Source organism: Mastigoproctus giganteus, chromosome 1 (genome assembly GCF_048544385.1).
Source record: "Mastigoproctus giganteus isolate SK-2022 chromosome 1, ASM4854438v1, whole genome shotgun sequence".
NCBI lineage: Eukaryota > Metazoa > Arthropoda > Arachnida > Uropygi > Thelyphonidae > Mastigoproctus > Mastigoproctus giganteus.
Window position 1 is genome coordinate 117,363,930 of NC_143575.1, and position 12,086 is coordinate 117,376,015.

The 12,086-nt window shown below is 38.5% G+C and overlaps 1 protein-coding gene across 1 annotated transcript in view; it reads right to left on the reverse strand.

Moving 5' to 3' along the window:
• Positions 1-304: 304 nt before the first annotated feature.
• LOC150091108 (uncharacterized) overlaps positions 305-12,086 on the reverse strand; it is a 233,263-nt gene continuing 221,481 nt past the window's right edge. The window contains exon 8 of the mRNA XM_090381926.1: positions 305-1,231. Within this exon, the coding sequence (XP_090238052.1) occupies positions 621-1,231 (611 nt within the window). The 3' untranslated portion in view covers positions 305-620. The remainder of the gene's footprint in view (positions 1,232-12,086) is intronic.

Sequence of the window (12,086 nt, forward strand, 5' to 3'; positions counted from 1 at the left end):
TTTGTTTTTAGTATTATTTCTGTTTAATATGTTATCCAGATCACTTAATGAACTGCCATCATTAAATAACTCTTAAGACTGAGTCTATGAAACAAAACAGAGTACGAAACCTTTGAGGTTTAACAGCAACTTAAAAGTCATCAAACAAAATTAAGTCTCAGTCCTTATGTTAACAGAATCAAAAAAAAAAAATATATATTTATATATCTATAAAATATAAAATTATTTCATTACAACTTCATGAATGCAAAAATATACTTGCTGATATAAGAATCACCACATGCATTTGCTGTCGAATATTATATATATTATGATTACATTAACAAAATAGATATGGCATTTTATGAAGATTTTGTAAATGGCAAAGAAATGCACAGGCATTTCGGCCTATTTCCAATGTGACAGAAGTCTAAGTAACTAAAGTATTATAAGTAAGCCGATTCATAAACCACACATGCATGTGAATATTACTGAAAAGAAAAACAATAAAAACTTTAAATCTAAAATTCCAAATTTCACATAAGTTGTGTAAAAGACTGCCATTGGGGGTGGACCTTTTTCACATATGTGGTTGCTAAGAAAGTTAATGGCACAATAATATATCAATAATAAGGGCACTGTCAGCTAAGAGGATTGTTATTACCTGCCTGAGATTCTACTTTTTCTATTGTTTCTTCAAAAAGGAGAAATCGTTTGAGCTGTAGAGGAATATGCAGTTTCTGAACATTTAGTACAACACTGTCCCTAAGACTACGTCGAATAACAATACGACATAAATCTACTAAATTCATTGGATTGCATTTCATATATATTAGCCAACCTTTAATACTCTGTATACTGTAACTGTGCTGAAATGTAGAAGGAAGAATTTCTAACCAAGGAGTCCTCCATAAATGAAATCCAGAATAAACTAATAATTTCACTGTTAAGAAATTATTTTTTCTTCTTGCAAGGCAGAGATTATCAATATTACAAGAATACACATGACCTAAATTAGCGTCACTGCCATTTCGAATCAATTCTTCAGCAAAGTGAAATTTTTCTATGAGAATAGCTCGATACAGTGGCGTATCTCCAGGAGTGAAAGATTCAATGTTTAGCTGACAACCATGTTGAAGAAGCATACGTAAAATCAAGCTAAATGTTTTGATATCTTGTTCCTGAATTCCATCAACAGCTTCATGGAGCAATGACTGGCCTGACAGGCTATTTCGCATATTGACACTTCCACCTACAAAAACAAAACAGATACTTGCAAAGAGATTAAAACTGCAATTATTAATACCTATACCAAAATGTTTCACATACAACCCAACCCTTATAAACTTGATAGCTTAAATTTACTTCAAAAATAATGATACAGAATCCATTTCTGTTAGGCTTTTCTTTCTAACAATGGCATAGGATGAGTGCAATTATATCAAGATAGTAGGGTTAAAAAAAAACTTGTATACATGATTAATATCAATTTTATCACACATAGAAATCTATTAAGTGGAATGAATTGATGCTAGAATGTTTTTACTTATACTCCACCTAAGAGCCAGCTCATACTTCAGCCCAGGTATATTCCTGCCCAAGGAACACTTGAATTTCTCTCCTCCCCCTTTCTTACATCTGCACTCTCCACCAATGTGGCAATATGCTATGCATTTACATTTTCTAAAAATAACTTTTTGTTAACAAGGCAATTCAAGTATGTATTTATCTAATGCACATGGAGAGACCAAGAAAGTTAAAATGTCAAGTAAATATGAGGAATACTTCTGTATATTTTTATTTTCATATATTACTTTTTGATGCCCCAAAGCCGGCTGCCTCAACTAGCTTACTCCACAATCAGGCTCAGTCCATAGAAATATATATAATATTGGTGTAAATACACCATAGTTAACCCATAGATTTCCAAATACGTTACCACCACACCCTTTTGGCATCTCTCATAATGCGGATATAACTTCCCAACTGAGATGGCTTGTTGTATTACCTGGGTACCTGCCCGCCCACTGATGATGAAGCCGCACAGCTTCGAAACAATCGTCTGGGTGGTGGTACCGCTGAAAATAAATAACAGTAGTCTTCTCTACTAGAGAAGCATTATTTATTTGAAGTAATTCAATAGTAGCTATCTTGTTGTAAAGGCAACCACATTATGAGACACAATTAAAACAATGCCTTCTACGCTACAATCGTAGCTCATATCTATGGGTTAACTATGGTGTATTTACACCGATATTATATAGTTAATTATCAAAACCCATAAGGATTATGCCTAGTGCATTTAATTTTCCAAATAGAAATATATGTACAGGATATTATGGTACCAAAAAACAATAAGTTTTCTAAACAATATTTTTGTGAACATATTTTAAAATTCTGATTTGTTTTATGACAATTTTACTCTAGTATCAGCAAATGATGAAAGAAAGCAAGTTTATAACAGCATTACAGAAAAAAACTCATCACCCAGATGGTTTGTTGTTTGTTATTTCGTTTTTAGGAGCATTGGCAACTAAGGCCATATTGCTCCGAGGATATGCGGTGGTCATTCCCTGACCTTTCCGCATCCTCCGTATTTGGTGGTCACGGGCTTGAACCCCAGTCTAATCAAAAAGCGTGTGCCACGCACAGCTGCTCCTGCCCACCTCGCTACGGAAGCGCCAATCCAGATGGTAGTCATGCATTTATAAGTCATCATCATCAGCCATTTTCAATCCACTGCAGGATGAAGGCCTCTCCAACAATTTTACAGTTCCTCCTGTTTTGTGCATTGGCCATCAATTTACTATCTACAAACTCTTGAATTTCATCTGACTATCTCCGTTGTTGTCTTCCAGGTTTTCTCTCAGCTCCTCTTGGGTACCATTCTGTTATTTTCTTAGTCCATCTATCATCATCATGTCTTTGAGCTATGTGTCCTGCCCAAGACCATTTTAGTTCTTTAGTTTTGATAAGAATGTCCTTTACTTGAGTTTACTGCCTAATCCATGTGTTTCTCTGCTTATCTAACAGTCTGATTCCCAATATAAATCGTTCCATTCTTCGCTGTGCAGTTCTCAGATTCTCTTCCATTCTTTTGGTGAGTGCCCAAGTTTCACTTCCATAAGTCATGGTGGGGAGTATACATAGGTTCATTATTTTACGTTTCAGACAAAGTGGGATATTGCTCCTCAGTATGTGACTATATTTCTCGAATGCTATCCATCCAAAATTTATTCTTCTCTTAAATTCCATCCATTTATCATTATTACAGCTAATAACTTGCCCCAGATAAGTATATGACTCCACCATTTCAATTACTGCTCCTTCAATCATTACGTCCCTTTCTGTGGCATACTTGTTCATCATTACTTTTGTTTTAGCCAAATTCATCTTTAGTCCAAAATCCTTACTAACTCTGTATAACTGATTAATATTTTTCTCTAATTCTCTGGGATCGTGGCTAGTTTCCTCTAATTCTTTGGGATCGTGAAAATCGAAAATGGTTTAGATACTCTCCATTCACACTGACTCCTTTCTGCGACAAGTCTAATCTTCTGAACGCTTCCTCAAGGGCAGCAGCAAACAATTTCGAAGACATTGTGTCTCCTCGTTGAACTCCTTTCTCAATTTTAAATTTATTACTGTCTTTGTCTAGTCTAATAAAGGAGGTAGCATTCTCATATATTTTCTTCGAAATCATAATATATGGGGTATCTATGCCTTGTCTTTCCAGTGCCCGAAACATTGCCTTATGCTGTATGGAGTCAAATGCCTTTTCATAATCCACAAATGCCAGCATAATGGAGTTTTATATTCATTTGCCTTCTCCATTAGCTGTGAGATTATGTGAAGGTGATCCATAGTTGAGAATCCTATCCTAAACAGCCAGCTTGCTCTTTTGGTTGATTCTCATCAAGTAATCTTTGTAATCTGTTAGTAATGACGCTTGTGAACGACTTGTAGATGTGGGATAACAAGCTAATTGGTCTATAATTTCCAATTTATTTCCTTTCTCATGCAGCAAAACTATGATTGCATTATTCCACTCCTTAGGTGCCACACCTTTTCTAAAGTATTTTGTGAAGAGTTTTGCCAGTTTTTGTGTCGTGTCTCTTCCTCCCAATTTTAACAACTCTACAGTAACTTCATCTTCCCCCATAGCTTTCTGATTTTTCATTTTCTTCAACGCATGTTGTACCTCATCAGAAAGGATATCGGGTATGTCATATGTGTTGCTACTTTGCAATCTATCTTCACCACTGCTGGCATCAATCCCTCGCTCCTTGTATAACTCTCTATAGTATCTTCTGCTATTTGAATTATGCCTTCTCTGCTATTCATAAGTACACCATTGCTACTCTTCAGTTTCAGTATCATTTGTCTTTCTGTATTACTGCTCATGACTGCTGATTTAAATCCTTTGTTTTCCCTTTTCTTTTGTTAAATTTTCTTATGTCCTCTCTGAGTCATTTCTAATGGCTTTGCATAACTCAATATACTCAATTTTCTTCCTGTCAGTGTTTTTCTTGCTCTTTATTTGCCATATTCGGTTCATCATGACAAGTGTTTCTTGACTGATTTTTTCTTCTTTGGATTTCTTTTTAGCTATAGGTTTCTTGGGCTTTATCACTTTCAGAAAGTTGTAATATTCCTCGTCGATATCTTGGTGCTCAGCAGTCTGCAGAAGCTCAAACTTGTTCTTAAGTTCTAGTACATACTGCTTTTTCTTCTCTTCTGTTATCTCAAAGACCTTTGTATTATTTACTTGAGTCAGTTTTTTCCTTTCCTTTCCTACATCTACATCAAGTGTACACCTTACCATTCTAGGATCACTTCCAACATTTACCTTATTCAGGACAGTTGTTGTTATTTATTGTTATTTGGATTTTAGGAGCATTAGCAACTAAGGCCATATTGCTCCGGGGATATGCGATGGTCATTCCCTGACCTTTCCGCATCCTCTGTATTTAGTAGTTACGGGCGCTCTAACCGCGGTCTAATCAAGAAGCGTGTGCTACGCACTGATTCAGGATGGTAACATCATTCGCAATGTATCTTCTGTTAGTGAGAATGAATTTGATTTCATTAGTTGTTAATCCATTTGGACTCTTCCATGTCCACTTTCTGTTCACCCTTTTCTTGAAAAAAGTGTTCATTACTGACAATCCTTGAAATTCTGCAAATTCCACAAGTCTTTCACCTCTTTCATTTCTTTCACCAATTCCAAAATTTCCTATAGTTCCCCTTTCTGCGCTGTTTTGTCTTTTTCAAACCTTAGCATTGAAGTCTCCCATAATAATAGTGTAGTGGGTTTTCTGCTTATCTAGAAGACTGAATTTCATTGTACATTTCTTCAACCTCTTTATCATCATTGCTCGATGTTGGTCCATAGATCATTATAACCTTTAGCTTGTACCTCTTAGAAATCTTGAATATTAGTCTTGACACCCTTGGTGATGTACTTTTGAATTCCAAAATGTTGTTTTTTAAATCTTTATGGACCAGAAACTCCACTCCTCCTTTACTCCTTTCACTGTTTCCATTAGTGTACAGCAGATTTCCATTTGATAAACTTATAAGTGATTCATTTCTTCTTCTTGTTTCAGCCAAACTGATGATATTCCAATTCACATTTTCTAATTCCTTTTCCAGCTCTAATATCCTGTCTTCACCGATGAGTGATCTTATGTTGTAACAGGCGAAGTTCAGTTTCCGTGCATGGCAGCCTGGTGGTACCCAGAGATTCTTAGCACCCTCTGCTTCCACTCTGATCCTCTCGCTGCTGTAAGAGGGGGAGTGAAAGCTGCTGGGGACTGAGGGCCATTTGTTTTATTATGCTGTCATATGCTTGAGGGTTTGGTCTTTTCCTCTTCTGGCCGACCAGGCGTCTTGAAGAGAACCACTCTACCCGTTCGCTGCCACCTAAGTGACGTAACAGGGCTTATCATCGAGAAGGTGTGCATGAGTGGATTTTAGGGAGGCAGGACAACCGGATTTCTCCTAAATCTTCTGTAATAGAAAGATATTGGATCTATCAGTGTTTTAGATTGAGTGTCTGATAACACACAGAATGCCTGTTCCCCTCCAAGCCTCTATGCATTTATAAGTATTAAAACTCAAATAACACATCAAACCCATTTGTCTAATTTTTCTAGTTCTTTTTTGTAGTAGTCTGCCTTGATTGATGAAGCACCCTGTAAACATTTATATCATCTGCAAACTTAGGTGGCCATTGAATTATTAGCAAAAGCTTATTTCCCAGTACTCACCTTTCAGTACATTTCTCAGAGGTGAGTACTGAGAAATAAGCTTTTGCTAAAAATTTAATGAGTTTACAGACAGTACTCTCAGCTTTAGCTATAAACTCTATAATTGTCACTAGATCTTCCATGAATTTATTCAAACTATCCACTTCCAGAACAATGGATGGAAGCTTGTTCCAGAAATCAAACACATGTTAGCTATGTGTTTGATTTCTGGTTGTAAAGGAAAACTTCTGCACATCTATTTTTCAATCATCTTTCCTCAATTTATCCATTGTAGCTTTCTCAAGTTACAATGGATAAAAGTATGGTTCAGTGAGAGAAGACAGAGAGTGGTGGTCAATGGGTGCTGTGCTACATGGACTAATGTTTTCAGTGGTGTCCCTCAGGGTTCAGTGTTGGACTCGTTGTTTTGTATATTTATCATTGATATTGATGAAGGTATATCAAGCTTAATGTCAAAGTTTGCAGTTGATACAAAGGTTGGCTGTTAATAACAGTAATGACAGTATGCTGCTGCAACAGGATCTGGAAAAGTTGGGTAGATGAGCTAAGAAGTGGCAACTGACGTTTAACATTGACAAATGCAAAGTACTGCATATGGGCAGTAGTAACCCCAGAGAAATGTACCACCTATGTGGTGTTACACTCAGCATAGTGGAGAATGAAAGAGACTTTGGGGTAATTGTGCAGTCAGATATGAAGTTTTCTGAGCAGTCCAGACAGGCACCAGAGTAGGTCATGGGGTCTTGTCAATGATATACAGTACTGCGTACAGATCTGGAAGTCTCATTTTATAAAGGATGTAGAGTTGCTAGAACGAGTACAGAGAAGGGCAACAAGACTGGTGAAGAGAACAAAGGGGCGCTCTTATGAAGAAAGGCTTAAGTTCTGCAAATTGCAGCTGCTGGAGACTAGGCACCAGTGAGGTGATCTGATTGAGATGTATAAGGCCTTGAATGGATTGAGCAGGCTTAATGCTGAGGGAATTCTTCCTCTTGCTCAGATTACAAACCTGAGAGGGCATAGATTCAAACTGGGGAAAGACAGTTGTAGAATAGATGTGTGGAAGTTTGCCTTTAGCCAGCAGGTAGTTGATTGCTGGAACAAACTTCCATCTGTTGTTGTGGAGTTGATAGCTTAAATAAATTAAAGGCAGAACTAAACAAACATTTGGAATGAATGGATAAGTGAAATGGAAAAATGGAAAGGTTTTTTTTTTTTTTTTTTTTTGGCTGATGCTGTATAAGCTTTCTTTCTTGCATCATGATGTGCCTCTACTAATGCTAATGCAATTTGAATTTATGTTCCCTCTTCAGCAAAGTCTGAGCAAGAGGAAGAATTCTATCAGCATTGAGTTTGCTCAAGCCATTCAAAGCCTTAAATACCCAATCACTTTGCAAGTGCCTAATCTCCAGATGATGCAATTTGCAAAACTGAAGCCTTTCTTGGTAAGAGCACCCCTTTGTTCCTCTCACCAATTTTGTTGCCCTTTCTATATCAGTTTCAGCAGCTCTGCATTCTTCCTAAAATAAGGCCTCCTGCCAGCCGTACTCAAGATGTGTCCTGACCATTGCCTTATACAATAGGATAAGCACCCCTTATCCCTGCTAGAAAAATTCTTGAATATCATTGACAAAGCCCTATGAGCTGTCATGGCAGCCTGTCTGTATTGATCAGAGAATTTCATATCAGACTGCACAATTACTCTAGGTCCTTTTAATTTTCTACTACCCTGAGTGAAGTACCACACAGTTGATAAATTACTCTGGGATTACTGTTACCCATATGCATTACCTTGGTCAATGTTAAACTTCAATTGCCATTTCCCAGCACATCTGCCTAATTTTTCTGGATCTTGTTGCAGCAGTATACCTTCATTACTGTTATACCCTGCCAATCTTTGTATCATCTGCAAACTTAGACATTAGGCCTGATACACCCTCATCAATATTATTAATAAATACACAAAACAACAGTAGGCCCACACCAAACCATGTGGAAATCCACTAATAACATTAGTCCACAAAGAGCAGTGTCAATTTAAAACCTCTGTCTTCTACCACTCTATCACCCCTTTATCCATAAGCAATAACTTTCAATTAATGACACAATTCTTCAATTTTTTATATCACGTGTTGCACATCTTTCATATTCAACAGTATCAAAAGCTTTTCTGAAATCCAACTATATAATAACAAAGTTATATTTGGTCCTTGAGGCTGTCACAGACATTCTCTCAGATATGTAGCACACGCTTCTTGATTAGACAGTGGTTCGAGTCCGTGACCACCAAATACGGAGGATGCGGAAAGGTCAGGGAATGACCAGCGCATATCCCCGGAGCAATATGGTTATTTCCCTGAATGCTTTCCATTTAGAATATTTGTTGTGGTTAACAACGTTAGTTCATCCAACAATTTTGCCTCTAATTAGCATTAGATTTAGTAGAGCCATATGATGCAAGAAAACAAGTTTATTCAGCATCAGCCAAAAAAAAAAAAAAAAAACCTTCCCACCTTCCCCATCCATCCACTCCAAACGTTTGTCTAGTTCAGCCTTGCATTTATTTTAGCTGTCAACTTTCGTGATAGATCGAAGTATATTCAAGCAACCAACCACCCTTTGACAAAAGGCAAATTTCTGCACATTTATTCTACAACCATCTTTCCTCAATTTGAATGTATGCCCTCTCAGGAGCAAAATCTGAGCAAGAGGAAGAATCCCATCAGCACTGAGCTTGCTCAAACCATTCAAGGCCTTATACCCATCAATCAGATCACCTCACAAGTGTCTAATTTCTAGATGCTGCAATTTGCAGAACTTAAGCCTATCTTCATAACAGCAACCATTTGTTCCACTCACTAATTTTGTTGCCCTTCTCTGTACTCATTCCGGCAGCTCAACATCTTTCTTAAAACAAGGCCTCCAGACCTGTATGCAGTACTCAAGGTGTGGCCTGACCACTGCCTTATATAAGGGGATAATCACCTCCTTATCCCTGCTAGCAAAATTGCTATATATCATTGATAAGACACCATGAGCTACTCTTGCAGCCTGTCTGCACTGCTCAGAAAACTTCATATCTGACTGTACAATTACCCCGAATTTCTATGCCTTGACCTCGGGGAGGTTCGTTCACAAGCCTTTGCTGATGACCTCATCCTGATGGTGACTGCAAATTCCAGGGCCCAGCTTGAAACCTTGGCAAACCATGCACTCCAAATCCTCCAGGACTGGGCAAAAACACACTGCTTGACCATATCACCATCAAAAACAAACTCTCTGCTTCTTAAAGGAACTCTCTGTATTACAAGACCACCACAGATTAAAATTGGAAACAAGACCATAAAGTTGTCAGAGCAACTGAAATATCTTGGCATAATACTAGACAGAAAACTCTCCTTCCAAGCTCATCTCAAATACATCAGAACCAAAGTGAGAAACTATACTGCCATGGTTGCTAGGATATCCCGTCGGGACTGGGGTCTCAGCAAGCGAACCCTCTCGTTGTATTACAAGGCTATCTTCATCCCTGTGATTAAGTATGCAGCCGGAATTTGGTTTGGCAAGGCTACGACTGCAGTAAACAGACGAATCCTGGATTCCACTCAACGCACGGTCCTGCTCTCCATCTCTTGTGCCTGCTGCACTGTGAGTACTCACGCCCTCCCCCTCGACTGGAGGTGGTGAGAAATGGAATGTTGTATCATCTTTCTAAGGGCGTGTCTCAGACCTGCTTGGGATTCGAGCTGAATCTTACCAACAACCAAAAATTTGAGAAGAGGAAACTTCAAGCACACATGCAGCGGGTGTGGCAGGACCGCTGGACAAATTCAACCAAGGGGGAAATCACCAGGAGATTCATCCCAGATGTTAGCAGAATCTATCCAAAATCACCATTATGGTTTTCTCCAGGCCTGTATGCCACGTATTTGCTTACTGGCCATGGTTCAATAAAGGCAAAACTAACAACCTTTGGCCTAGAAGAGGACCCAACATGCACCTGTGGAGGAATTGAGGACTGGGATCACCTCATGCACGAGTGCCCCCTCTACGATGATCTCCGCTGCCAGCTTATCACAAAGCTGACTTATATACCAAAAGGCAAAGAAAACCACTTACTGGATACTAAGGAAGAGTATCAAGCTCTCACCAACTACGCACAGCAGCTTTTCTTGAGGAGAAGACAACTAATTGCAGCAACATGATAACCCCTACTAAATGAACCCAGGGACCCTGATGGTACTGGAACAAGGCAGCTAAACTTGACCAGCATTACCATCACTGGTGTGAACTACCATACATTCTCCAAAATGTCACCCACCAAAGATAACTACCAAATAACTACCTTTGAATAGAGACAACCCACAAATTAAAACAATCTAAGAAAGACAAAAGGTTCTTATACTTCTGGACTTGTCTCTCACGGATGTGACCAATAAGACAATCTCCTAGATAAAGACTGACAACGCCACCGGCATGCCATTAGATGTCAACTGCTTTTCTTGGCCAACTAGCATTCCGAACCAGGTACCCTAACTTGGTTCACTTTAATACCCCCTCCCACGGTAGGAAGAGGGAGGGGATGGGTTTCTGTCTCCTCCCCCTCCCTGCTACCCCCTTTTTTTCTCCTGGTGGGGCCAGTCCCCACTGACCTTTCTGGGGTTGCCTTCCCTATCATACCCATATTTCTATCTGTCCCCCCCCTTCCTCAGTCTCCACCCCTACTCCAACTAAATATGCATTTTAATTTATTTTATTATTGTTATTATTTTTTATTTTATTTTAATTTTATTTTTTCTTATTATTATTTTTTATTTATTTATTTATTATTATTAATTTTTTTTTTTTTTAGGCCCTTGCCACTGAAATCTTAGGAAATTAGGCGGCAGGGCCTGCCAGAGTAATTACTTCTAATGCGATCCCTCTATGCCTGACCTGCCTTCTCGGGGTTAAGTGTGGGCAACAGGGGGTCCCACTAGGGGCTTGGGTTTGGGTTTGGGTTTGGGTTTTATTGGCGCATTAGCGACTAAGGCTATAATGCGCCAAGACCAGGTCATTTATAAAAAATTTTTTTTTTTTTTTTAAATTTTCAGTGACCTAATTAGTTAGGTCACTATGTCAAAAAGGTATAACAAATATATAAAAGCACAAAGTAAAAATTTTATATAAGAGTAAAAATATTTATTGTTTTTAAAAAGCAAAAAACAGCAGACACATTGTCATTGTCAGATAAAATCTGACTGAGTGTATACGGCTCAGTCAGATGAATAAAAGCGGTAAAACGGATATTGCTAAAATCTGGACATTCAACTAAAATGTGTCTAATTGTTAAAATTGTGCCACAGGACTCACACATAGGAGGGTCATCAGCCCTCAGCAAAAATGAATGAGTCAAATGACTATGTCCTATGCGGGTCCGGGCAAGAACAACTTCCTCCTTACGATTCCTGCGCAGACTAGACTGCCACGGTTCAATTACAGGCTTTATGTGATGTAATTTATTCGCAGTCTGTCTATTCCATGAATCCTGCCATTGGGAATGTAACTTTTGATGTACTATTTGCCTGTAGTCTGTATAGGGGACTAACAGGCAGCGGTTATTATTGGGAATTGCTGATTTGGCTGCGGCGTCAGCCAAATCATTTCCCCTAATCCCAATGTGGCTCGGAATCCAGCAGAAGCGGATGTCATATTCGCGTTCGTGGAGGACGTGAATCTTCTGCTGAATGCTAGACAGAACTGGATGAGGATTATATCTCAAGGATATTAAAGCCTGTAACACGCTGAGAGAATCAGAATATAAAATGAACCGTTGGTATTGGCATTTACTAATGT